At 43.5% G+C, this 26,597-nt stretch overlaps 1 protein-coding gene across 6 annotated transcripts in view; it reads right to left on the minus strand.

Moving 5' to 3' along the window:
• Positions 1–287: 287 nt before the first annotated feature.
• The window catches only part of Trit1 (tRNA isopentenyltransferase 1), a 47,597-nt gene continuing 21,287 nt past the window's right edge, over positions 288–26,597 (minus strand). For 3 of the 6 annotated variants that reach the window (XM_027399173.2, XM_027399175.2, XM_027399174.2), the window contains 10 exons: positions 17,275–17,415; positions 11,998–12,096; positions 11,135–11,280; positions 8,765–8,907; positions 6,561–6,672; positions 6,109–6,221; positions 5,832–5,909; positions 3,037–3,146; positions 2,618–2,735; positions 288–1,135 (listed from right to left, as the gene is read on the minus strand). In XM_027399173.2, the coding sequence (XP_027254974.1) occupies positions 966–1,135; positions 2,618–2,735; positions 3,037–3,146; positions 5,832–5,909; positions 6,109–6,221; positions 6,561–6,672; positions 8,765–8,907; positions 11,135–11,280; positions 11,998–12,096; positions 17,275–17,415 (1,230 nt within the window). In that variant the 3' untranslated portion in view covers positions 288–965. Of the gene's footprint in view, positions 1,136–2,617; positions 2,736–3,036; positions 3,147–5,831; positions 5,910–6,108; positions 6,222–6,560; positions 6,673–8,764; positions 8,908–11,134; positions 11,281–11,997; positions 12,097–17,274; positions 17,416–21,141; positions 21,196–25,395; positions 25,547–26,597 lie in introns of those variants that run through there. The other 3 variants (XM_027399176.2, XM_027399177.2, XM_035439647.1) reach the window with 3 other exon arrangements.

Genomic DNA, 26,597 nt, shown 5'->3' on the forward strand with positions numbered 1-26,597 from the left:
AGAGTTCTCTAATGGAATGATGACAATATTTTGAAAATAGTAGTGATGACTACCCCACATTGTGAATGTGTAATGCTGAATCACACATCCAAACACATTGAATTCTACGCTATATACAAATAAGTATTTAGTAAAGACACTCCAGGAGACAGGGCTTCAGTTGGAGATAACAGATCCCCAGTTAGGACCCTCAGGGAAACTCTGAGGAATTCGAGTGTTCTCATACAGCCACACCTATGATGAATGCAGAGTTGGAGAAAAAGCTGTCACATGAGAACACAGCAGGCTGTGTGTAAACTAGAGGGCTTTTACAAACCTTTTTATTTACATTTCAAAAGAATGTATAATTTCTGCTCTAGATAGACAGCAGCAGCAGCCATTGTGCAAGAAGCAGACTCAAGATTCTTTCTCTAGTCTTCAAGACCCAGGTCACAACCACCTCAGCCTGACCCTCTCTCTTCTGTGGAGCTCACCTAACCATCTCTCTGGGCTGCTCCTTCCTGCAGTTCTCTCACACCCAGAACTCCTGACTGTGCCTTACAAGACTTCAGTCATTTACAAAAGCATCTGGAAGCGAGATATTTTTAGCCAGCACCAGGAACAAGAACTCTTTTAAAGGATACACTGAATCTTGGTATTCACCACGAAAAAAGATCCTCAAGTAGAAAATGTGCAATCTGTGCCTCTTTCTAAAATAAAACCTTTAAGGTTCAAAGGAAAAAACAAAAAACAACAACAACAAAAAAAACCCTCCCACCCTGAACTGCATCATTACCAGACACAACAACCACACAGGAGCTGAAAGGCCTGCTGTTTCCACTGCAGACCACACCACAGAATAAAGAAGATGGGGGGGGGGAGTTCTGCCAAGCCTTCCTCAGTCTAATAGGGCATGGGAGACCAACACTCCCCTCCCCTCCTAGACTTTCTCTCCACATCTCTGCAAAGGCCACTAGGCATGTCTCTCAAACCCTGGCCTTCAGCTCTTGATCTTGCTGCACTGGGGACTTCCCCTCCTTAAGTTCCGGGTCACAGTCTGGGGAACTACTTTGGTTTCTTAGGGCAGGGACAGCATCTGAGTCCAACTTTCTTCTTTTCTTCAGTTGGTGCAAGTGAGATTTGGATTTTATATGTGCTGAGGAGACAAAAACCAAATAAACAAAAGGTCATCAGAGTTTTCTAGAATTAATCCTAAAAAAACCAAACAAAACAAAAAATTAATAAAAAACCCAAACCAACCAACCATTTAAATTTAACTATATAATCTTTTTCTTAACTATTAGTAAATAACAGAGTAGACATGTTTGCTGTTGTTTGCTTGAGACAAGGTCTTATTATGTAGGCCAGAGTGACGTCAAACTTAAGTCTCTTCCTGCCTTCACCTTCCAGGCCTTTGCTACACACTGGCTAAGGCTCTGCTGGGCAGGAACAGCAGTGAGCTCAGCCCACTGTTGCATGAACCTGCCGATCCTCTCATTCTTACCTATGACTACTTTGTACAGGCTCATTTTTACTAACCTGTTCTTCTGCAAAAAAATCTCTGGGAATATTTAAAAAGAGGGGTGGCCACGCTAAGTTTTAAATTTATTTATTTACTTAATTGTGCATTTATGTGGGGTAGGAGACTGCTTGCTCCTTTAGCCACAGAGCCTAAGCTAAACTCTTACACATAGTAAAAGCATCATTTTTTTATTTTTTATTTTTGGAAGTGTTAGGTATGGAAGAGTTTAGAAGCTGAGGAAATTTGTGTGGGAAGAAGAGGCAGCTTTATCCTCCAACTAGAGCTTAAGGCAAACCTGGGCTCTGGGCTGCTCTCCACGGCAGCAGGAGACGGGAACAGGACTGACAGATGGCACTATAGAAGGCTCACACAGCCAAGCTCACAAAGGCTCACAAATGTTGCTTCTCTAAGGCTCTCCCCAAAGGACATTCGACAAACCGAAGCACTAAGTTTCCTTTACAAAGCAATCAGACGCCCTCTCTCTTCCCCTTTCATCATTATATACCAACAACAATCAAGGCTTCTTCTGCTGCTCGGGCACACAGCCGTCCCTAGTGTCTGACAATGGGGTTCATTTTGCCAGAGATGTCAGTTAATAGACCTAATCATTCTATGGGTTGATATGGAGAGAAACATCTACTCTGAGAATCCAAGCAAAGCAGTACTCTGAGAAGGCTTCCTGTGGCTGGGTCAGGCTAGCTCAGGCTAGCTCTCACAGCTTTCCCTCCACTTTCCATCACAGTTTGAGTCACTCACTAGTTCAACAAGTTAGCCTGAGAGTGCTCTGAGGACCTGGGCACATCTCTTCCTTCCCTCCCTCCCTCTCCCTTCCAGCTTGTAGAAGTTGCCTGATGCCTCTATTTCTCTGTCCCACAAGTGAGTTTTAAGCAATAAAGGAGAAGGAGCTCCTCTCAGTACAAAGCTCCTAACCCCAGCTGCAGCTGAAGGGTGACGGTCTGCGCTTCAACTCCTAATCTGGGGAAGGCTCTCGGAAATCTGTCTGTCCTGTTACAAAGCTGACTCCAGCATTCAACAATTGAAGACTAAGTTTTAGGAGGTGTGACCCCCCCAACATAGTTCCCATGACCCCACACACAGCCCCCATCTACACTCTACCTGCCCACTCCCGGTCCCCAATGATGATCCGGTCACAAAGGTCACACATGTGGTGACTTCTCTTGTTCTCAGCTTCATTATACGGCATCTTCATTGGAGTGGCTGTAGGTTTGTGACCCTGAGAGCAAAGGGGAGGGGCATTCAATTCAAGGAGATATGGGGATAATTCTGATATTGAGAGGTGTGGGCTTATTCCAAGATTCCCTTTTCATCCCCCAGAGAGCAGGTGGGCTGTTAACAGATTTTAGCAACAACCTTTCCAAACGTGAAAGTAAAAACAAGCTCAGGGATCTAAAAGCAGCCAGGCCTGCTGCTTTACTCTGTTTTAAATGAGATTTGGCTCCCCAGATTAGTAGCAAAGGTGTTAATAAAAGAAAGCACTCTGCAAACGCAACAATAGGCCATGCCTCAATAGTCACCTGGATGAAACTTTGTACTATATTGAGAGCAGGCTCCAGAACAGACTCCTCCCACTTTGAAACATCAGATACTTCCAAGCCATATACTGGGGGGACACTGGGACCAGGTCCTAATGATGACAAAGAAAAGTTGTGAGAGCCTGATCTACAAGACCCAATCTATTCTGTTCCCAGGACTCTTAAAACCCTCAAGAGGGACACGCAGGGCCAAAGAAGTGACATTCTTTTTTTTTTTTTTTTTTAAGATTTATTTATTTATTATGTATACAGAGTTCTGTCTGCATATATTCCTGCAGGTCAGAAGAGGGCACCAGGTCTCATTACAGAAGGTTGTGAGCCACCATGTGGTTGGTGGGAATCGAATTCAGGACCTCTGGAAGAGCAGCAAGTGCTCTTAACCTCTGAGCCATCTCTCCAGCCCCAAAGGAGTGACATTCTGATCAAGCTATTCATTCTACTATAAATATGAGCCACAATCCTAAAGACCCAGAAGCTTGTTTCATATGCAGCCAACATGCCTGACTATGTAAACAGAGACTCGGGAGCAGACTCTTTGACCAGTAAGATAATCAAAATGGAGTAACAGCTCTGGTGACCACTGTGTGGGCTATTCTGATACTAACAGCACTTTATAGGAGGAACTAAGCTAAATGCTTTCAGTGAGTGCCTGCTCTAAATTTTATGTCATCTTAAAGTACAGTTCTCTGTGGGAAGAGTTCACACTCCTTGATAGCATTTGACAACCACAGTCATTAACCAACGTACCACTGAAGTCAAGCACTAGTCTTGGGGCTGATCATGTTCAATCTCACTTTGCCCTCCATGCATTTTGAGTTAGAGATCCATGTGGCCCAAGCTGTCCTCAAACTCACTATGTACCTGAGGTTGGTCTTGGACCCCTGATCCTCCTGTATCTATCTTCCAAGTGATGGGATTACAGCCATGTAGTACAATGCCAGGCTCCTAACACCTTCTTCTAAGAGCCATATCTAAAGAAGGAGGATTCAAGCAACACTCTAGTGAATACGGCTCAATGAACAGGAGACTGGAGGTATCATGGAGGAATAGACAGCCACCCACTGGACCAGCTTCAGTTCACCTCCACAGACTACAGATACACCGAACTGCCTTCTACAGCTAGGTGAAGTCAGTTACTTGAAGGCAAGAAGCATTGTCCCATGGACAAAAGACATCAAAGGCATTGGGATGCCAACGGCTGGCAGGTGCTGGCCTTTTGAGTGTGCCAACCACAAATAAGATTCTTCATAAACTGGACTGGCCTACACCTGCCATCACATGGAAAGGTGAGACTAGGAGGGTGCAAGCAGCACCCACAGCACACCTGGCCTTAGTTAAGCTCTGCACCTGTTTCTAGGCCACTCTACATTTTCCTTTCTCCTCTAAGGCCTTTGTTGGGCCTCTGTGCCCTGTCTAAGCACCTTTCAACAAGTTCTCGGCTCCCAGCTGCTATTTCTGGCTTGGGTCCAAGGCCAAGCTGGGGTGGGGAAGTCCCTCTGGCTCTCTGCCAGGCCATATCCCAGAAGACTAACCCTGCCCAATCAAATGTGGCTCCTGACTTACAGGGCAGCTGCGCCTTTCTCTCTGGCACCAGGATTGTGCCTGCACAGAATGAGGTGCAGGCATGACACTGTGCCATTAACCCCTCCTACCTCAGAGACAGGGTTACTATGGTCTTACCACAAGAGGAAGCTCTAAACTATCACAAAAAAGCCTTTTGTTTCAGACTTACTGTCAGACTTGGGAAGGGAAGTCGCACTTGAAATCTGTGGTTCTGAACATCCAGTTCAGCTGAGACTAAGAAGGGATCTCTGCTACTTATCAAGACAGGGGACAAAGAGTAAACTAAAAGAAGTGACACCATATATCAAGGCGTCGATGGTCAAAGGCACCAAAGGGCAGGGATAGAGGCTCTAACTGAAAGCAGAAGTCTATTGGAGATGATTCAGAAGTGTGTTTTAAAAGTGTCCACATGATAAGCCTGGAGTTTCACTACATTTAAATATATCTCCTTTTAGCTCCTCAGCACATAACTGGAGATCTTAGGGCCAATATGAATGCTGGCTAACCAACAGTTCAGCTAAAAGAAACATGAGCCTAGACTTAATGTATTTGGGCTCTATTGCCTTCTAACTGGGGGTGGGGAAAAGGGGAGTTACTGGACTTCGGCTAGGTCTTCATGTTCTTATCTGTAAAAACAACTACCCCTTCACCTTGAGGCCGCAATACAACTATACATAACACAAAATTTAGTGACAAAGACACAGTGTGAGACTTTCCTTCCCTTTCCCTTAAGTTCTGTTCAATTAAAGTGCCAGTTGAATCAATTCAAGTATGATGTATCTGACCACAAAGATAAAGCAAGGGTAAACAGCGACTGTTTTGCCCTTTTTATTAAAGATCACCAAACCCAGGACCATTTTAGCTAAGAAAGCTTCCTTCAGATTTCTGCCTGCTCTCCAGGTATAAAACTGAAGTTGGAATCAGATCTAACATCCAGCCTGCTCACATGTTGCTAGCTTGCTCTTACCTCCTGCTTGTAGCCACCACCATCTGTTCAAGGAATAAGGAAAACTCTTCAATGGAAACTTAACTGTTATTTTTTTCTTCCTGAGACTTCACCAGAAAACACCACTGAATAATCATCTATGCAAAAGACCCACCTGTGGTCTAAATTCTTAGGACAGATCTAGAGACTAATGTTCCTTTTCGGAGTGAACAGAAGACATCAATGTTGTCAAAAATGGGTCCAGAAGGAGGAGAAAAGTAGGACTTACTGCTCAAAAATCGGTTTTTAACCCATCGGTTTTGCTTCCGGGCATACCTCTTAGTTACTTGTTTCAGAGCCTCAATACCTGGAAAATACAGCAGACATGGGCATCCAGGTGAGCATTTCTGTTAGAGGACAGCCCCTCCCAGTCCAAGAGCAAAAGAAATCAGTGCACTGTTAGACTTCACAGATAACAATCTAGGTGTTTAGCTGGGACTCTTCTAGCCTCAGCTCAGACTATCACCCAAGGAGTCCAAGACTAGGTTAAACGGAGGAATTCACACCTTTCTTTAGAAGCTGGTTACTAGTCTCTGGTGTGCATTTTCCCTCAGTGATCAGGTACTCGTGAAATTCCTTGAAGCCAATTGACTGGAAGATACCATGTTGATAGTCCTGGCTGGGAACAGGAGAGCATCAGCAATGAGCCACAGCCTCTGAAAGCTAGACAGGGCCTCGGATGTTATCTCATTGATGAGATCCTGAACAGTTACTGGTGAAAATTCTCCCTTTCCCAACCCATCAATCCCAGGTTACTTCCTTAAAAGTAACTCCTGGGAATGTCTGAAAGCAAAGGAAATTATCCTTGTAATGGGTACAGGTCTTGCCAATGCCAAGGACAAAGACTAGTAAGCTACATTGGATAGTATACTATCCAAAGATAGTATTATGTCTATGGTCTTGCAACCATGGACAAGCAATGGAGAGTAGTAGGTCAGAATAGCATGCAAATCCTCACCTATTTTCTGAAACAGTCTTAAGATTGTAGCGCCTATGAAAGTCTCTCAGCTCTTCCAAGAGTCCGGCAGCAAGCATGTCATCCACTCTCTTATCCAAGCGTTCATCTAGAACTTGAGTCAAAATAGCCCATGAATGAGCGGCATGTGGCAGGTGCCTATTACACTCATATGGTGAATTGAACAAGGTGCCACAAAGGAAAGTTTTTATCCAGATGAAGATATTCAGATTTCGGAGTATATAAAAATTCATATTGCATTTACTTGTACCTTGGGACTGAGCAAGAGCAAGGCAAAACAAAATGAAACACATGTTTTCTTATTATTTAAATAATATATAATGACAGCTGGAATGAGGGGTGAGCACTTTACTGTACAGACCGCATACCCACTGCTTTTCAATTGGCTGAGGGTCCCCTGGTTGACTTCTCTTTCTTCTTGATTTTTTCAAAACAGGGTGTCACTATGTAGTCCAGTGTTCTGGAACTCACTATATAGACTGGGTGGCCTGGAACTCACACAGACGCACCTGCCTCTGCCTCCCGAATGCTGAGACTAAAGTAACCACATCCAGTGGTTACTTTTCTTAACTTCTGTCATATTTTTTTTTTTTTTTTTTGCTCTAACTTTGTGTTACTTCTATTTCAGAATCCCCAGGTGACATCTTGATACATACTGAACTACCAAGTTGAGTGGGAGAGCATCATCACACAGCTACATTTTCCCATAAACTTATAACTGAGAGTGATTTAAGAGCAAATTATCCTTATGATTCTGACTGCCTGCTTCATTCACATCTTTATTGTTGCTGCTTCTCAGCCTCTAATGAGCACAGCTGCTTTTCTTACCTTGCTAAGATTTGTTTACTGAGGACTGGTCATGTATGAAGCTCACTGCAAGCACTCTGAATTCCATTTATTTATTCATTTATTTCTCAGCGCTAGAAATTGAATACAGCTTTGTGCACATCAGATATCTATTCTACTACTAAGCCATATTCCCAATCCCACAACTTTGAGTAATATTAGTTTACTGAATAGTAATGGATGCTATGAGATATGTATTTTTATTATCATTTCTATTTTATAGAAGAGTTGGAACACATAAAGGTAAACTAACTGGTCTTAAGAACTCAAAGAATAGCCAGGTGGTGGTACATGCCTTTAATCCCAGCACTCGGAAGAGAGAGGCAGGTGGATCTCTGTGAGTTTGAGGCCAGCCTGGCATACAAAGTAAGTTCCAGGACAGCCAGGGCTACCACACAGAGAAACCTTGTCTCCAAAAACCAAAAGGGGAAAAAAAAAAAGAACTCACAGAATAAACTGGGTGGTGGTAGTACACACCTGTGATCCTAGCACTCAGGAGGCAGAGGCAGAGGCAGGTAGATCTTTGTGAGTTTGAGGTCAGCTTCCTGGTCTACAAAGTGAGTTCCTGGTCTACAAAGGACAGCTAGGGCTACACAGAGAAACCCTGCTTGAAAAATCAACCAACCAACCAACCAACCAACCAAAACCTCACAAACTGGGAGACAGAGGAGCAAGTGCGTGAAGTTTAACAATGTCTTCAAGCCTGGGCAATTCACCACTGTAATGCATTGCCTGCCCAGGTAGCCATTTTGTTTTCCTAATCCCCAAAGAATGTTCATCATCTCTTTTCTTAGGTCAACAGCACTGTGAGCAGATCCCCTGTTGCAGCCCTGTCTATCATCCCACCTTCCAGGAGATCTGCAAGGGCAGTAATTCTTACTCCTTTCTACAGCACAGCAACCACTGCATCCTTGGCATGTTATTGAATGCTCACTGAACGTTTGCTGGTGAAAACACACAGGGCATGATAATACTTTGGCAACAAATGCTACCAGGTTAGGCAGGTAACCATCACACCTATTTCTCCGGCCAGTCAGGGACCCAGCCTTCAGTCAACCATGAGGTCAGACCCTATCCACAGACACCTTCCTCCACTCTCAACTTTCAACCTCCTCTAAGCAGCAGTCTTTCTTCCACTGTACATCCCATCCTACCCTACTCTGGTGCCTGAGAACCAGCATTCTCCTCCATCCCCTTCCTAAGTCATGATGACTGCCACAATAACCCCAACAGCTTACTTTAGTGTTCATTATCAGCCATGCAGTTCTAAGCACTAGATATACAAGAACCGAGTAGTCTACGTTTTACCTCAGATGGACTCTAGATGGAAGGCATTTTACCTCTCTGGTCAGCATGAAGCCAGAGGATGCATGGGTTAGGGAACTTGAGAGGGCCTCCGAGTGGACCACCGCCTTCTTCTGCATGTTGACGATGAAGAAATTCACTGTGGGAGATTCCTGTTTCTTCAAATACTTGCAAGCTCCTAAGTTGTTTAAAATAGGAGGTGGGGACAGAAACCCATTAGGAAATATTCATTCTCAACTGGAATAAAGAGAAAGACCATCTCATTTGTCAACTTCATGTATAAATTCCCAAACCAAGGAGTTCCAGCTTTACTCTAATCCTAAAGCTATTCAGAAAGGCACCTAAACTCTGGGTGAGAAATAACACTGGCTTTTTTTTTTTTTTTTTTTTTTTGGTTTTTCAAGACAGGGTTTCTCTGTTTGGCTTTGGAGCCTATCCTGGCACTTGCTCTGGAGACCAGGCTGGCCTCGAACTCAGAGATCAGCCTGCCTCTGCCTCCTGAGTGCTGGGATTAAAAGCATGCGCCACCAATGCCCGGCTATAACACTGTTCTTTTAAAAACACATTCCAGAATTAGTGAAACGGGTTCAGAAATAACAGGTTTCCTCTATACAAACAGAAGGAGACTCACTTTCAAGTAAGCGGTGAAAGCTTGTTTGGGACACACTGTACAAGCCAGCAAGTCTGGTCTCGCTGGAGTGCCTTTCCCACAGTACCAAAGCATGCCGTACATCCAGCTCATCCACTTTCTCTTTAAATACATCTAAAATTAATCAAGAACGCTTCTGGCTAATCCAGCACACTCTCCCGGAACAAAGACTATGAAAGACAGAGCCCACATGCTGATTCTTAAGCCGATGTCCATGTCTGTACGTATTCTGTTATATGACAGCACTAGGTAACTGAGCTCCCAAAGTCACAGTCTCCACTCAGGTGACCACAACTTATCAGTTGGAAAGTGATCTTTCCCTTCCTGACCCACTTCTGTTTCCTGAAACCACAACTCGTGAGTGAGACCCCTTGTCCTTCAATATCCATGGCCACTCAGAGCATCTATGAGGAAAAACCTAACAATACCTCACTTATCTACGGGAAGAATATAGACTCTACCCTAAAGAGATAATAAAAGGTCCCCATCTTCCCTGGAGCTCTTGCTTAGAACCCAGTGACTCTTCCTGAGGCACAGTTCTCAAGCAGCACAAGGGGATGCCATAAGAAATAAAGATCTGATTAGGAAAGGAGAGGAAAGTAAAGGCAGGCAGACTCTAAAATTACAGCGTACAGAACAGTAAACTGAATGTTCACCATTGTCCCCGAGTTAAAAAAAAAAAAAAAAAAAAAAAAGGAAATACTGGATTGAAATAAAGTATCTGGAGTTGGGCGTGGTGACAAATGCTTGATTCTAAGCACTGTCACACAAATCCAAGATTCCAGGAGTCAAAGCCATCCTTGGCTAAGCCAGTCAAGAGTACATGAGATCCCATCTCAACAACAGAAAAAAAAAAGTGTGCTACTTAGGTACAAACAGCATTTCTCTTAGAATATCATTCTTACCAGGGCAATAATGCATTCAATAAGAAAAACACACAGAAGAGAATGTGGTCCTCCAAGGACAACTGTGGGAAAAAGACCTCTCTCCTTTAATGTAAAATTTCATTGCAATAGGGCACAACGGGGCAGGGGTATTCTTACATGGCTCTTTGAAGGCAGAAAAATGGAAAAGTATAAGAAACATGAGTATTAAAAACCCTTTTGAGTAGAATATTTTATAAGCCCCTGGCTTATAAATGTTACCCTAACAAGTGATATGTGCAGCTATCACACAGTAAATCCTTTGATGGTCTCCTGTGCCAAACACAAACACAGGAACCACTCCAAACCCGGCAGAAAAAGATAGCAACATGTGTAGTTCCAACTGCAAACAGCCCTAACGAAGCACGTGGGGAGCTCATTCACCACCTCTCTTCTCTACAACCAAGTTTCCATGTGCATAGGACAGCTGACCTAGGAGACAGCTTATAAACTCCACCTCCCACTGGGAAAGCTGCTGGGGCACAACCCAGCATTGCACAATCAATTATGAAACTCAAGTCACAATGTAAACGGATTGCATGCCAGAAAAATTTTATATGAAAACTGTTATACAAGCAAAGATCAAATAGAAAATGAAGCAAGATTACATAGGCCCTGGGGGAAAACAATATTGTACTATGCCTTTAAAATGTAACAACAAAGTTGGGTGCAACTGTTTATTGAGGGAGTTGGACTGAGGCAGGGCCTAAGTTAGGGCCTCTAAGCCCACTGAATAGAACAACATATCAATCTCCACTGTTACCAAGCCAAACGCTTTACTGTCTCCCAGCTCTACAGGAACTCGGGGTAATGGAGGATCCAGTCTTTCTTACCTGGCCACTTTGCGTTTGTCGTGTGGGTGTAGCTTGGCAGCCATTTCTGGGTCCACCTGGCTTAGCCGTTTATGGAGTTCATGGCCATCCTCCTTCTCAAGTTCTGCTTTCCGGTCAACCACTTTCCCGGTGCCCATCTCCTGGGGCTAATACATAAAGGTTAGAATAAATTTAATCCAACTATTCAATAAACATTGAGACTATAAATGGGCCAGGTATCTTGTTAAGCCTTAGAAATAAAGAATAGACATAGTTCTGAAGATCTTACTGTCCAGCGAGGGACAGATCATAAACCCAAAATTCCAATATGCCATGTAAGTACTGTGAGGCTACAATAAACAAAGAGGAAGGGCGGCTTCCCTGGTAGGAAAGGACTTTGCTGCCGTGCTTGACTATTTTAACTGAGCTACCGTGTCTATTTTAACATATCCAAGGATATGTTAAACCCTCCCCAAGGAAGACCAAAGAGTGAGCTGGAACTGCCAGCTCGTTGCCATTTGCCAAGTCTTGCCCTACACAGTAGCACCTCCACAAGAAAGGTCAGTGTTGGACATCTCTGGCATACACACTGTGCTGGCAGCCAGGAAATGCTGAGTCAGACTGATGTACTGCTAACTTACACAGGGATGCTAATTAATCCACACAGAGCCTTTTTCCCACACATAACCCCTACCCTTAGGCCAGCTTGGAGGAGTACACTCACATACGGAGGTGGCATTTGTTCAGAATATTAAGTAGGAAAATTACAGCTGCTGACTATAAGAAACAGGTAAGAGTCAACCTTCCTCCCACTAAAATTATCTGGCATGAAAAAAATGGGAACCATTTCTTTAGTGAGTTACAAGTAAACTAGAATGACTTACCCTGGTATTCACAAGAACTTTCCAGAGCAGAGACTCAATATAATAATTGGTTCCACCCACGACAATAGGAATTTTGTCTCGAGCAAAAATATCTTCAATGTAAACATTAAGAAAGCTATTTAATATCAATAAGAGAATCCTGACTCACGTGGGAAGAGTATTAGCAAGAAATCACAAAGGCCAGCATGTGGATGCATACCTGCGGCAGCCACCCATGTATGCATATGTGCACATGTGCACACATGTGCATACTCACACTAGCAAGCACATACACCACACACACACACTCTCACATACACTAACAAGCACATTACACCACACAGATACACACGTGCACATACACTAACAAGCATATACATCACACACACACACACACACACACACACAACCAAAAAAGGCAAACAAGAAAGGGAGGGCAGGAGAGGGAGGGGGGCAACAGAGGGCCTGGAGAGACTGCTCTGTGGTTAAGAGCACTGGCTGCTCTTTCAGAGGACTAGGTTTAATTCCCAGCACCCACATGTGGCTCCCAACCACCTGTAACTCCAGCTCCAGAGAACCCAATGTCTTCTTCTGACCTCCTCAAGCACCAGCCACACACGCGGCACACAGACTTAAATGCAAGCAAAAACATCATAAAATGATTAAAAAAAAAAAAAAGACCACAAGAAATTACATTTGTTTGGAGAAAACAAAAGGAAGTGGCACTGCCTTCAATGTTTCCTGTAATTTCATGGAACCGGTTTCAACTAGACCTGGAGGGACTTCCATAAATCAGACACAGGATCTGAGGATGGAGTTCAGTTGGAAGAGTGAAGGCTTAGCATGCAGAAGCCCTCAGTTTAATCTCCGCACCACATAAATCCCACATAGTGGCACATATCTGTAATTCCAGTGCTCAGGGAGAAGCGGCAGGAGGATCAGAAGTTCAAGGTCCACCTGGGATATATGAGTCCTTGTCTCAAAAAATAACAACAACAAAACGCAACAAAACAAAAAACAAGAGGGGGCTGGAGAGGCGGCTCAGTGACTAAGGGCACTTGCTGTTCTTGCAGAGACCCAGGCTCAGTTGCTAACACCCACATGGCAGCTCACAATACAACCATCTGTAACTCCAGCTCTAAGAGATCCAAAGCCCTCATCTGAATTCCACTAGCACCAGTTTGTGCCTATGGTGCACAAACATACATGCAGTCAAAGCTTTTATACACATAAAATAAAATTATTTGTTTTTAATTTAAACAGAAATAAGAAAAACAGAAAAGGAACACCAGACATGAATGCACAATAGTACCTGGTTCTAGAAATGTCTAGGCCTTGCTGTCAAAACTCTGTTTTGTTGGTCTCCCAAGTAAGTTTAACAAGGCCAAGGCAAGGATGCTCACCAAGGAGACACCAGTGTAGAACTTGGCCTTCTAAGATAAAGCACAGGCTGGTTCCCCCACAATACAGGTCTCAGCCAGAGTCTATCATGACTGAGCAGTAGCGCAGAGTTCAGCTACCAAGACCTCACCAGACCTCAATTTCCAGGGCTCCACTCCTCAACCTAAGTGAGCTTTAGTTTCCTCACCTGGAAAACCCCCAGAGTGCTTTAACTGTAACAGCTTGCATCAGGCCTCTACTGTAATGCCTGGAAACTAGTAAGTACTCAATTTACTGCAGCCACCATTGTTCTTAGCGTTCTGCTTCTTGGGATTCTCTTTAGAATCTCTATTGAGCAGGTAATTATTTGCTTTAACTAGGACTTTGGTCGTTTAAAAAGAAAGATGACTTTCAATATGCAGATAATCATTTCCTCACTCCTTCCTGCCAACCAACCTGCAGTGTAGAACTAGGTAAGTGTTTCTACCAGAATCATCCTAACTGGTAGAGTAGAGCAAAGGACCAGAGAGAGCTGGCCCAGGACAACAGCCTATAATTCCAGTACTTGAGAGGCTGAGGCATAGTAAGTGCTGCATAGTAAGTACAGGACCAGTCAGGGCTACATAGACCTTACCTCAAAAACCAGGGGCTAACAAGATGGCTGAGTAGGTAATGGTGCTTGACACCAAGCCTGCTGACCTACGTGTGGGCTAGCTTTGAATTCCCCATCTTTCTGCACTGGACTCCTGAGTGCTGGGATTCTGGAGCCTGTTAAGATACTTTCAGTTTGACATTATGATTTTATGCGCTTAACCAAACTTCACAAATCTAGCCTAGAGCTGATGTGTTGAAGTCGTCCTCTGTTGTTTCTGTTCTTGCAAAACACTAAAACACTCTCTATGTCAGTTCTTTATCCACAATCCAGTTGTCTTATAGCAAGATTTCATATTTGGTGATAGAATTTAATCTACAAAGGGCTTTCATATATTTTATCACACTTGACACAACAGCCCTGCAGAGTAGGTAGACCTGCAATTACTATCTGCATTTCAATCTGTCCATTTGGTAGGCAAAAACATTATCTCGTCTGGATTTGCATGCCCATGATTAGCAAGGAGGGCAAACCTTTTCCATGTTTATCACCATATCTGTACTTGTTCCTATGTGAATTACAGACAAGGCCCTGAACGTATTTTCATAGTCACAAGAGAGTCCTTCATGTATTAAGAACACTAGTCACTTGTTCTCTATGTTATAAATATTTTCCCCTAAGTTTATAATATGTTCTGTTTGTCCAAAGCTGGCTTCAAATTGCTGTGTGGCCAATATGGCCTTACCTTCCACTCCTAGGTGCTGGGATTACAGGTGTGCACCACCAAACCAAGCAGAGCTTTTGCTTTTTAACTTTTATAATAACAACAGCGGCAAAAACATACATGTAACCTGTAATTCCCAACATATTATTTATAAAATTCTTCTGTGTTGACTGATGCATGTAGCTACGATTTATTTATTTTTTAAAAAATAATTTATTTAACTTTATTTTATGTGCATTGGTATGATAGTATCAGATCCCCCGGAACTGTAGATACAGACAGTTACAAGCTGCCATGTGGGTGCTGGGAATTAAAACCCAGGTCCTATGGAAGAGCAGCCAGTGCTCTTAACCTCTGAGCCATCTCTCCAGCCCCCCAATTTATTAATTTTTACTGTTTAAAAAAAAACAAAAAAACAAAAAAAAAAACTTCTACAACAGTGGTGGTGGCCCATGCCTTTAATCCCAGCACTGGATCTCTGATTTTGAGGCCAGCCTGGTTTACAGAATGAGTTCCAGGACAGCCAAGACTACACAGAAAAACTGTCTAGAACCGCCCCCCCCAAAGAAGAAAAAACAAAATAAAAACAAAGACAAAAGACAAAAAGAACTTCTATGAATAAAGCAAATTTTGTTTGTTTCTAGACAAGGTCTCTCTATGTAGCCCTGAAATTGCTATGTAGACCAGGCTGACCCCAAACTCAGAGAGATTCTCCTGTCTTTGCCTCTCTAGGTGCTAATAAAGGTATGTGCCAATACCCAGGGCTTCCATTCATTCTTTACCATTCTGAAATGTGTGAGATACATTCATCTCAATTTGCACTGTATTTCCTATTCTGTTACAGGTTTTGTTTGCTTTGTGTGTGTATACATTCATTTCAATTTACACTGTATTTCCTATTCTGTTACAGGTTTTGTTTGTTTGCTTTGTGTGTATGTTTTTCTGTGTCTGTGTGCCTCTGGTGTGCATTTTTGGGAATCAGTTCTTTCCTTTTGTACTCTGGGATCTGGTGATCAAACGTGGGTTTGATTTACGTGGCAAATACATACACTCCCTGAGCTGTCTCACCAGCCCCAGTGTTACAAATCACCTAGTATTTTGTAACTGCTTTTGTCAATGCACCCTCAAGTTAATGATACAAGACCCACCCACCCCGGATTGAACTTAGGACTTCATCCATTCATACTGGTCAAGTGCTCTGACAAATGGCTATATCCCTCAGTGATCATTACACCTTTTCAATGTTTGTCTTAATAGCTGGCAATTCAGATACTAAAGACAATCTGAATTTTAAAATATAAAGCAGGCCTCTTATATCACTGATTTTTTGATTTTTGTCTTTTATACTTTTAGACGGTGTCACCATGTATCCCAGGCTGACACTGAATGTACAATCCTCCTGCCTTGGCTTCCCCTAAAGCTAAAATGATAGGTGTAAACCACTTCACCAAGTTCCTTTTCTCAAAAATGTCTTAATTTTATCCAGAACTCTTTTTCCCAATCTTTCCCTACCCAGCAATCCCTTTGAAGTTTTCAGTGACTGTAAATTTATAATTTCATATCTCTACTTACAGGACAGGAAACTGAAACTTTACCCAGCAAAAACAACATGGTCAAAAGAGGTAATTTTAGAATTAAAACAAAGACTTTTTTTTTTTTGAGACAGGGTTTCTCTGTGGCTTTGGAGGCTGTCCTAGAACTCGCTCTGTAGACCAGGCTGGTTTTGAACTCAAAGATCCACCTGCCTCTGCCTCCCAAGTGCTAGGATTAAAGACATGTGCCATCACCGCTTGGCAGAACATAGACTTTTTTTAAAAAAAGATTTTATTTACTTATTATGTATACAACATTCTGCTTCCATGTATATCTGCACACCAGAAGAGGGCACCAGATCTCATAACGGATGGTTGTGAGCCACCATGTGGTTGCTGGGAATTGAACTCAGGACATCTGGAAGAGCAGCCGGTGCTTTTAACCTATGAGCCATTTCTCCAGCCCGAACATAGACTTTCTAAATCAGTGTCTCTGTCATAAAATGTTTTTTTCCTAAATATCCTTAGGAATCATGTGTAAGCTGGTGAAATGGCCCAACAGGTAAAAGCACTTGTTCAGCAAGCCTGATGCCCTGAGTTCAGTTCCCAGAGGACCACATAAAAAGCTGGATGTGGTGCACACAGCTACAATCCCAGCATCCACACTTCAAAACAGGAGACAGACACAGGAGAATCACTTGGAAGCTCATCATGGGTCAGACAGCTGAAGCACACAGGACGGCAGAAACAACAACAGAGACCTTGCCTCAACAAGATAAAAGGAGAGAAATGACTCCCAAAAGCTGTACTCTGTCTGACCTACACACACAGACATGGCACACACATGCATGCACACATATAATAATAAAAACACATAAACTTTCAAAGAAAGAACCACGCAGGCCTCTTGTGATAGTGCAAACTAACTTAGTAGGTCTAGACTGGAGCCCAAGAGTCAGCATTTCTAATGTGTTCCCAGAAAGCTGCCTGCTAGGAGTAGGTGCCCTTTCTTAGAAGAAGGCACCACCAGAAGCCCACCCAGCCTGGGTGCTGTATGTCCTTAAGGATATCAGGGCGGTTGCTCTGTTGTTAAAGTCCACCACGGTGTAGCTGCTCACAAGGGGGTCCACAAAGCCAATCATGTGGTGCTGGCACATCCTGCGCTCTTGGGCAGAGACCTTATTGGTGACGATGTCGAGCCCTTTGTAGACCTGTGAGGAAGAAAATGCATGTGAGAACGTAGTGGCCTCCACATAACACACATTTGATGAGTACAAGTCACTGTCTATTTCTCCCTTCAGCCAAATACTTGGCTGACCCCAAGCAACAGGTCTAGCTTGTGGGAGCCCAGCCAGAGACAAAAGCTAAGTCATAGAAAGAAGAAAACAGAGCACTGGCTTGCTTGCCACACTGTAGTTGTTAGCCTGACTTAAAGATTATGGAAGAATGTAAACCCATGCCAGGAGAAGAAACCCCACTCTACACTTCAACCATAAGCATTTAAAAATGAACAGCTTCTTTACTATTCTACTTATCTCAGGCCTCCAGAAAAGCAAACAATTTGTATTGTTCATAACTCTATTCCAAAAGGCTCAGTAGTTCTTGGATTTAAGGAGCTCCCAAAGGATTTTAGGATTCATATAAGATAGGTTCCGTTTTATGAAGAAGTGGCAAATCTACAAAGAAACATAAAACACACACATCCTCACCACTGCCTTGTGGAAACACCATGATGTGCACAAATGACTGCTCAGGTCAGCACTTACAGTCTAAATACTATGGGCAATATCCTGCCAGCAAGCTCTTGATCTGCCAATTCAACTAAAAAGTTCAAGCGTTCTTTGTCTGAATGCAGGTCTCAGATGGAGACCAGATTTGAAAATACTAGTTTGAGAACAGGAATAAATGTTTGGGATGAAATGCTTTCTCTGTAATCACCGAGTCTGCAAGGAGCACTGAACCAACAAACAGCAAGTTCCACAGAGCCCACAGGATGTTAAAAGCATTTTCCATCTCACATTCCCTTTACTTGCATGAGTGTGGAGTAGGCAGAGGACAGTGCTACAGTTACAAGAAAGAGCCCTGGCGCCACACTGCCTCAGATCAGTCCCTGGCCCTGTCACTTACCAGTTTTCATTCTTGGAGTGCACACACTAATTTCTCTGAACCTCAATCCCTCACAAGTGCAGTGGAGACAATAACACTAACTCAGAGGGTTGTGAGGCTTAAATTACTTAATGCACATAAAATGCACTTTGTTTTTACCTGGCACTCGCTAGGCACTATGAGCGGGTCTTTATATCAGTTATTACTCCACTCACTACACTTAAAGGGCTAACCTTCATCCTGGGATCTGCTTTTAGGTATATCTTCTAGAGCAGTGGTTCTCAACTTTCCTGATGCTGTGACCCCCCCAATGTTGTAGTGACCCCCCAACCATAAAATTATTTTTGTTGTTACTTTGTAACTATATATTTTACTATTGTTATGAACCATAACATAATTATCTGATATGCAGATGGTCTTAGGTGGCCCCTATGAAAGGGCCATTTGATAACATGGGGTCGCCACCCACAGGTTGAGAACCACTATTCTAGAGGCCCTTAAGGTGGCAAGTTTGAAAAAGTAAACACAACCAGATGTGGTGGAGCATACTTTTAATCCCAACACTCTGAAGGCAGAAGCAGGAAGATCTCTGAGTTCTAGGTCAGCCTAGTCCACAGGGTGAGTTCAAGGACAGCCAGAGCTATAGAGAAACCCTTTCTTGAAAAAAGAAGAAGAAGAAGAAGAAGAAGAAGAAGAAGAAGAAGAAGAAGAAGAAGAAGAAGAAGAAGAAGAAGAAGAAGAAGAAGAAGAACAAGAAGAAGAGGAGGAGCAAAATAAGTGTAATTTCAGCAGAAGGTAGCAGCAGCAGGCCCATGTTATTATAAACAGAAGTGCCTACCATGCGGTTCATAGTATTTACAAACACCAGAAATATCAGGAAAAATGAAATCATGGTTTAACTTGTATTCATAGAGTTGAAAACTGTAACTTGTATAAAAATTCAATTACCAGTATATATTGTCATCTTTAAGTGATTTGCTAATCCTCTGCCTCCTATAGCATCAGATTAATCAGGACAAGACAAAGATATTGGTAAGCCGAAGGTTGTGGCACTCACTTGTAATCCCAGCACTGGAGAGGCTGAGGCTGAGGCACAAAGGTCACAAGTTTGAGGCCAGTCTGCACTGCATGGAGAGCTCCTATCTCAAAGCAACAAAACTAAAAGAATGCATGAAATGATGCAGCACTTAAAGTCTGAGTCAGGTGGTTTCTTATGTGACTATCACAGAGTATCCTTCTAGCAACCTACAGACTAGGTTGCTACAGTGTCCCTGAGTGATTTAAACCACCAGGGTAACCGCTTTGGGGGCTGACTGTATGCAACTGAAAATGCACACTGCAGGAATGGGGGAAAGGCTGACCTACAACACCGGCCAAGCTTCCCAGACTAAAGCTAGGTGACAGACATGGGAATTTAACCTATTTTTTGTTTCCATCTCTCGGTGTCTGTCAGAGTCAGTCTGTCTCTCTCTGTCTTAGATGGGAGGGCAGAGGTGGAGAATTGGACAGCTCAGTGAGTAATGGCACTTGCCACCAAGCCTGATAACAACCTGAATTGGATACTCGGGACCCATCTTCAATCTCCCACAAGTTGTCCTCTAATCTCCACATGAAAGCCATGGCCTGTGCCCCAACCCCCACATTAAAAATCAAAGCTTAAATAGGGCTGGGAATGCCATGCCTGCCTAACATGCTACAAGTCCTGGGTTCAGTCATAACATCCCATCGCAGGGTGTGGGGGAGGAATGTTTGGTGGCACATGCTTGTTGCAATGGACACTCTCTGGAGGTGGAGGCAGGAGGATCAGAAGTTCAAGGTCAGTCAGCCTAACTACATAGAGAATTCTAGGCCAGGTTGGGCTGCATTAAACCTTATGCCATAATTAGTTAAACCCCAGACAAGGTCTCACCATGCAGCCCTGGCTGGCCTTAAACTCAGAGATCACCTGCCTCTGCCTCCCAAGTGCAGACATTTCAGGTCTGTGACACCATGCCCAGCCTATCTATTTACTTGTTTATTTAAAGCCTCAAGTAAGGCTGGAAGTGTAACTTAGGGCTGGTCATTTGCCTAGCAAGTGAAAGGCATCTTAAATTGTATTCTTAGCACCCCAAGAAACAAGTAAGAAAAATAAGGCTGGGGCAGTGGTGAAGCACGCCTTTGGTCCCAGCACTTGGGAAGCAGAAGCAGGTGATCTCTGTGAGTTTGGAGCCAGCCTGGTGTACAAAGTGAGTTCTGATCCACAAAGTGAGTTCCAGAACAGCCAGCCTGTTACTCGGAGAAACCCTGTCTCAAAAAATGACAATAAACAATAAAAACAACAAAAAAGAAGAAACAGCACAGAAAAATGTTGACAAGGATGCAAAGACACTGAGCCTTTTGGGACACTTAGAAATTTAAGACAGTATATACACCCCAGAACAGGTCGAAGGAAGCTCTCAGGCTCCGGGCTGGCTCTGCAGTCCCCAGCTGACATCACCACAGCCTCTAAGCTGACCATACAGACCCTTCCCTACTGCTGTCGCAGTTCCTGTTGGCTACAACCAGCCTACTCAGGTCTGCTATCATTCAGTGTGAACAACAGGGAGACAGCGCAAAGGGAAGTATCTAGCAGCTACACATCCTCAGGGGTCTATCCTTTTACCAGATCATGGAATTTCCCATCTGCGCAACAACCAACTTGACAACCAACTCAATCAGCAAATAACAGCTGAACTACTGGTGAACTGTGGTGATATTTTGTTTCGGATATAACAAAAAAGCCTGCCTAAAGATCAGAGTGCAAAACTAGCCACACTAGCTAGCCACAGAGGCCAGGTAATGGCGGTACATACCTTTAATCCCAGCAATCAGGAGACAGAGACAGATGGATCTCTGTTAGTTCAAGGCCACCGTGAGCTACATGAAATTGATCCAGTCTAACAGAGAAACAGAGCTCCCACAAAGGTGATCTCAGCATTTGGGATCCCATGCCTTTAATGCCAGCACTGGAGAGGAACACAGGGCAGGAGACAGGAGCTCAGTGCAGTCTGGAGATGCAATCTGCGGACAGGATCGCCCCTTTAGTCTGAGCATTGGTAGAGGTGAGAACTCTCTAGTGGCTGGCTGCTTTGCTTCTCTAGTCTTCAGCTTTAATATCTGTCTCTGGGTTTTTATTATTAATACCAATTAGAATTCTCGACTCAATGAACCCACCATCTAACTCTTCACCCACCATGCCTAAACAGCTATCCACTTCCCTGCAGGCTCTCCTTCTCACTCAACCAACCCCTCTGCACTGCACCCGTCATTCTCAGGCTCTGTAAGTGACACAAGAGAGGCCTTCATAGGTTTCTCCCTGAAGCTCAGTCACACCTTCTCAGCAATAAGGAAGGCTGAGACCAATGTGGCCTTTTCTCCACTCAGCACTGCCACCTCCACACTCAGATCCCCTGCAGACTGAAAACAGATGAAGAAAAACCTGGAGAGCATCCTTTCTTACTGCAAGGACTCTGCCTGTATCTGACAGGCCCCAAAGGCTTTCACATCCAAAGGCACTGCCCAGTCTCTCAGCTCTTCCACAATCCAGACCTGGACACAAAGGACACTTCTGTGAGTTTTCCTCATAGCCTGTACAGCAGCAGCCCAAATTCCTAGGCAATGACAGTGATGGCAGCTAGAAGCTTGTCAGCACCAACCACAAGATCAGACAGCTGCTAGACAGCTTCTGACACCTGCCTTGTCCTTCTCGACGCCAAGTGGAAGAAAATATTGGTAAGAAGACATGAAATCTTTTCATTTAAAAATCCCCACGGGAAAAGTTCTCATGAGTAGTAAGATATCTGAGGCCAGGCATGTAGTGCTCATTTATCATTTCAGCACTCAAGAAGTAGAAGGAAAAAGATTACAGGTTTAGGCCAGCCCTACAAAGCAAGACCCTGCCTCAAAACACAAAAATAAGCCAGGTGTGGTGGCACATGCCTTTAAATGCAGACTGGTCTATGCATGAGTTTTAGGCCAGCCAAGACTAACATTATGAGACCCTATCTTAAAAATTAAATAAAACAAGGAGGAGAAAGAGAAGGGAAGAAAAAACAACAAGAAAAGGGTCCTATGGTCCTCTGACCTGACCCTGAAAGCCAAGATGAGATGGCAGCAGGCCCTCATACAGAAGCTGAATTGCCATCAGGGACATGCAACAGGCTCTCAGTTCACTGCCTCCAAGGCCACCATGAAGCGGAGTGCTCCATGTTCTCGCCTGTTCTCCTTGGCATCCGTATATCAAAGTGAAGAGCATGCAGGACACATGTGACTCATGGAGGGATCAGAGTTCTCTGACTTATGACCTCACCCTGCACAGGCTGACAAACAACCTACAGGCAACACCAGACCATGTGGGAGCCAACCAAGACAGGTGCAGGGGCAGCTGTGGCCTTCGCCTCTCTGTGGCCTGTCAATGGCTGATCTCTGAGGTCTAACAGTCTTTCCTCTCCCCACTCTGGGGAACTAGCAACACAAGTTCTCTGTGTTCTTGGGGCTAGAGTTCAATTCGGGGCCTGAGACCTGGGGGTTGGGAGTGGGTGGGTAAGGGCAAACCCTGCTGCCCAAGCCTCAGCTTTCTTATCTCTTGCCTCTGATATCCTGTCCTCCACGGACGGGCTCACTCAGGGTCTGAAGAAAGTACCTGTTCCCATGAGCCCTTCTCTCTGACCCTGTTATACTTGCTAAACCACGTTTTTGAAACTTTGATTAAAGTCCCTCAGCCTCTACAAATAAAATCTGATAGGCCAATATAGACTATGAAAAAATAAAATAAAAAATGGTGGAGCCAGGGGTTGGAGAGATGGCTCAGCAGTTAAGAGTACTTGTTGCTCTTACAGAGGACCCAGCTTCAGTTCTCAGGAGCCACAGGGCAGCTCACAACCAACTATGGTCCAGTTCTAGGGGATCCAATGCCCCAATGCCTTCTTCTGACCACCTCTGGCACCACACACATACATGGTGCACACACACACATGTAGGCAAACAGTCACATTTAAAAAAATATCTTTAAACACTTTTTTAAATGGTAGAGCTACAAGAATAACAATGTAGGAACTCCCCCAAAAATAATAAATTCAACTACTACATGACAGCAAATCTCCTTTGGGTTTATACCCAAAATAATGACAGCAGGGTATGAACAAGTTTCTATAACCATGTTCATAAACAGATTATTCACAAAAGCCAGAAAGTGAAGCGACACCAAAACCCATGAACAGATGAATGAAAACACATAATGGAGCGTACATCCTATGACGAGATAGTATAATACCTTAAGATGAGAGGAGAAAATGTGATTCGTGTTAGAACAAAGACGAGTCTTGAAGACATGACTGATGAGTGAAACACGCCAGCCCTAAAAGGGCACAAGCTTCTGAGACTCCACATACAAAAGGCAACTGCGGCAGACAGAAAGCAGGCTTCTGGTTAATGGCAGAGCTTCAGTTCCGAAAGACAGGAGTGTACAACAAACGGACGGTGGTGATGGCCACAGGGAGATGTGAATGTATGCAATGCCACTAATGTGGTAGAAGTAGCAACCGAGGGATGCCTTCGCAGGTTACCATGGAGCGTTCACTTGAGTCTGACCCCCAGAATCCACATGGTGAATTGTGCAAGTTGTCCTGCAACTCCATAGGCATGCTATGGCATGTGTAACCATAAGTACAAGTACCCATGTAAAATGTAAAAAAAAAAATTTAAGCGGTCCTTGAGCTGGGTATGTTGATACACACCTTTAACCCCAGAATTCAGGCATTCAAGAGACAGAGGCAAAAGCAGAGGCAGGTGGATCTCTATGAGTTCAAGGCCAGCCAGGAATACAAAATGAAACTGTCTCAAAAAAAGAAAAAATAATAATTAAAGAGAATCTGAAATGATATGGTAAATTCAGTGTATACATTGCCATTGTGTGTGCTGCTGCTGGAGATTGAACCCAGGGTGTTGTACGCGTGAAACATGTACTTTCCCACTGAGCTATGTATATGTTATCTGAATTTGTTACTTTTTATTTTTATTGTTTGAGACGGGGTCTCACATAGCCCAGGCTAAACTCAAACTCACTTTGTATCTGAGGCTAACCTTGAACTTCTAATCTCCTTGCCTCTATTTCCCAAGTGCTAGGTTTGTATGTATGTGTCTCACACCAGCTTAAAAAAGAAAAACACCGATGGCAGCTTTAAGACATGGTGTGAAAGCACTGAATATTAGCAATGAGATAAAATTTTCAGAACTATTCAGAGAACTGATAATCCACTTTCTTTAATTTAATGTGGTTACATATGCATTTTTTTCTTTTGACAATTTATTGAGCTGTATGGACACAAATGATAACATTTTTGGGTATAAATATTTTTTGTCTGTTAAAATCAGCTACAGAACTAAAAAGTAAAAACAAGGGGCTGGACAGATGGCTCAGTGGTTAAGAGCACATGATGCTCTTGCAAAAGACCAGGGTTCAATTCCCAGCACTCATACCAGGTGGCTCACGACTACCTATAATTCTAGAACCAGAGGAACCTGACGCCCTCTTCTGGCCTCTGTGGGCACTGCACTCATGTTATACACAGACATGCATGCAGACATAGATAAACAGCAAAACCACAAGAATATGCTACAAGTCATTTGCATTAAAAATACTCAAACGCACCAAATGGAGCTGAGGGCATAGCTCAATGGGGAGGAAGCACTTGTCGAGCACACCCTGGCTCAATCCTTAGTACTACAGAGAGAAAAATAGAAACAAAAATAAAATAGCAAAACCTAGAAACAAATCATTTTGTAAAATGCTACTTGGGCCCAGGTTTAGGTGACATTCGTATCTCAAACGCCACAGTCATGTTTAGAATTTATAATGTATTTATAATTTATGTCTAGAACATTCTTTCACCAGGTTGGATTAGACCTGTGGCTGAAGGCCTTGCATATACCCTCATGCACAGTTCAGTTAACTTCAGTGTGCAGAGAACAGTCTGGAAGCTGCAAGAGCAAAAAAAAAATCTTTCAAAAACAACAAGCCACTTGGTTCCATTTCCCTGCTCCCATGGGAACCTGTGATGGGAACTTACAGAAATGGCTGTGAGGGAGATCAGCTGGCAGACTGCTGGCCCAGCACAAATGAGGTCATGAGTTGACTCCCAGCACTACATAAACTGAGTGTGGTGGAGCACGCCTGTTACGACAGCACTCTAACACAGAAGGACCGGAAGTTCAACGTTATCCTAGGCCTTGTCTAAAACAGAAAAAAAAGGTGATCACAAGCTTTGCTCTGTATAAATTATATTTTGAAAGTAGTAAGAGAACACTTTTTTGTGTGTGTGATATCTGGAATGTTCTCAAAATTTAGAGTTTAAGGAGGAGAGATGGTTCAGCAGGTAAAGGTGGGTGCTGCCTGATGGCCTGAGTTCAATCACTGGGACCCATGTGATGAAAGGAGAGAACTAACTCCTGTAGGTTGTCCTATGACCCACACACATTGTGGTACAAACAAACATGCATGGGTGCACACTAAATAAAGGTTTGAAGATGTTTTAAAAACACTTATAAATTAGAGGTTTAAGTCAGTCAATTATCTAACCTAAGTGACTTGTCCCGGCATACATTCACTAAGAGCCCATTACATGTCAGGTATTCTGCTAGGCATACAAAAAGTTAGGAAGAGTGGGCATGGTGGAATCTGCTGTAATCCCAACTACCTTTGAAAAAGGCTGAGGCACAAGACTACATGTTCAAGACCAACCTGGACAACCTGGACTCCACATCAAAATAAAACTGGAAAGGAAGGAAGGAAGGGAGGAAAAGAAAAGCAAGACTGAGGATGCAGTCAGAGGTCCAGTGCTTGCCCAGAATTAAAAGATTCCTGTTCTCATTGAGGCCAAGTTAGCCATGCTTATAAGAGACAGACACAAAAACCTGTAACAACTGAGCAAACAATATAAACATTGGTAAAAGCTGATTACAACAGTGCACACCTATAGTCCTAGTACTTGGGATGTAGAGGTAGAGGGATCTTGAGTTGGAAGCCAGCCTAGGTACATACTAAAATCATCTTAATTAAAAAAAAAAATCTTGGGAGACTAAGGCATGAGGACTGCTGTTGAGTTCAAGTTCAGGACAGCCTGGGCTAAAAAGTATGTTTGAAAAATAAATAAAATGTTTAGGGCTAGAGAGATGGCTCCACAGCTAAGAGCACCTACTCTGTAACCACACGAGGATCCCGCTCCAAGGAAAGGCAGCAACAGGATTGTTGCAGCTCACTAGTTTCCAGCCC

This window comes from Cricetulus griseus, chromosome 2, assembly GCF_003668045.3.
Source record: "Cricetulus griseus strain 17A/GY chromosome 2, alternate assembly CriGri-PICRH-1.0, whole genome shotgun sequence".
Lineage (NCBI taxonomy): Eukaryota > Metazoa > Chordata > Mammalia > Rodentia > Cricetidae > Cricetulus > Cricetulus griseus.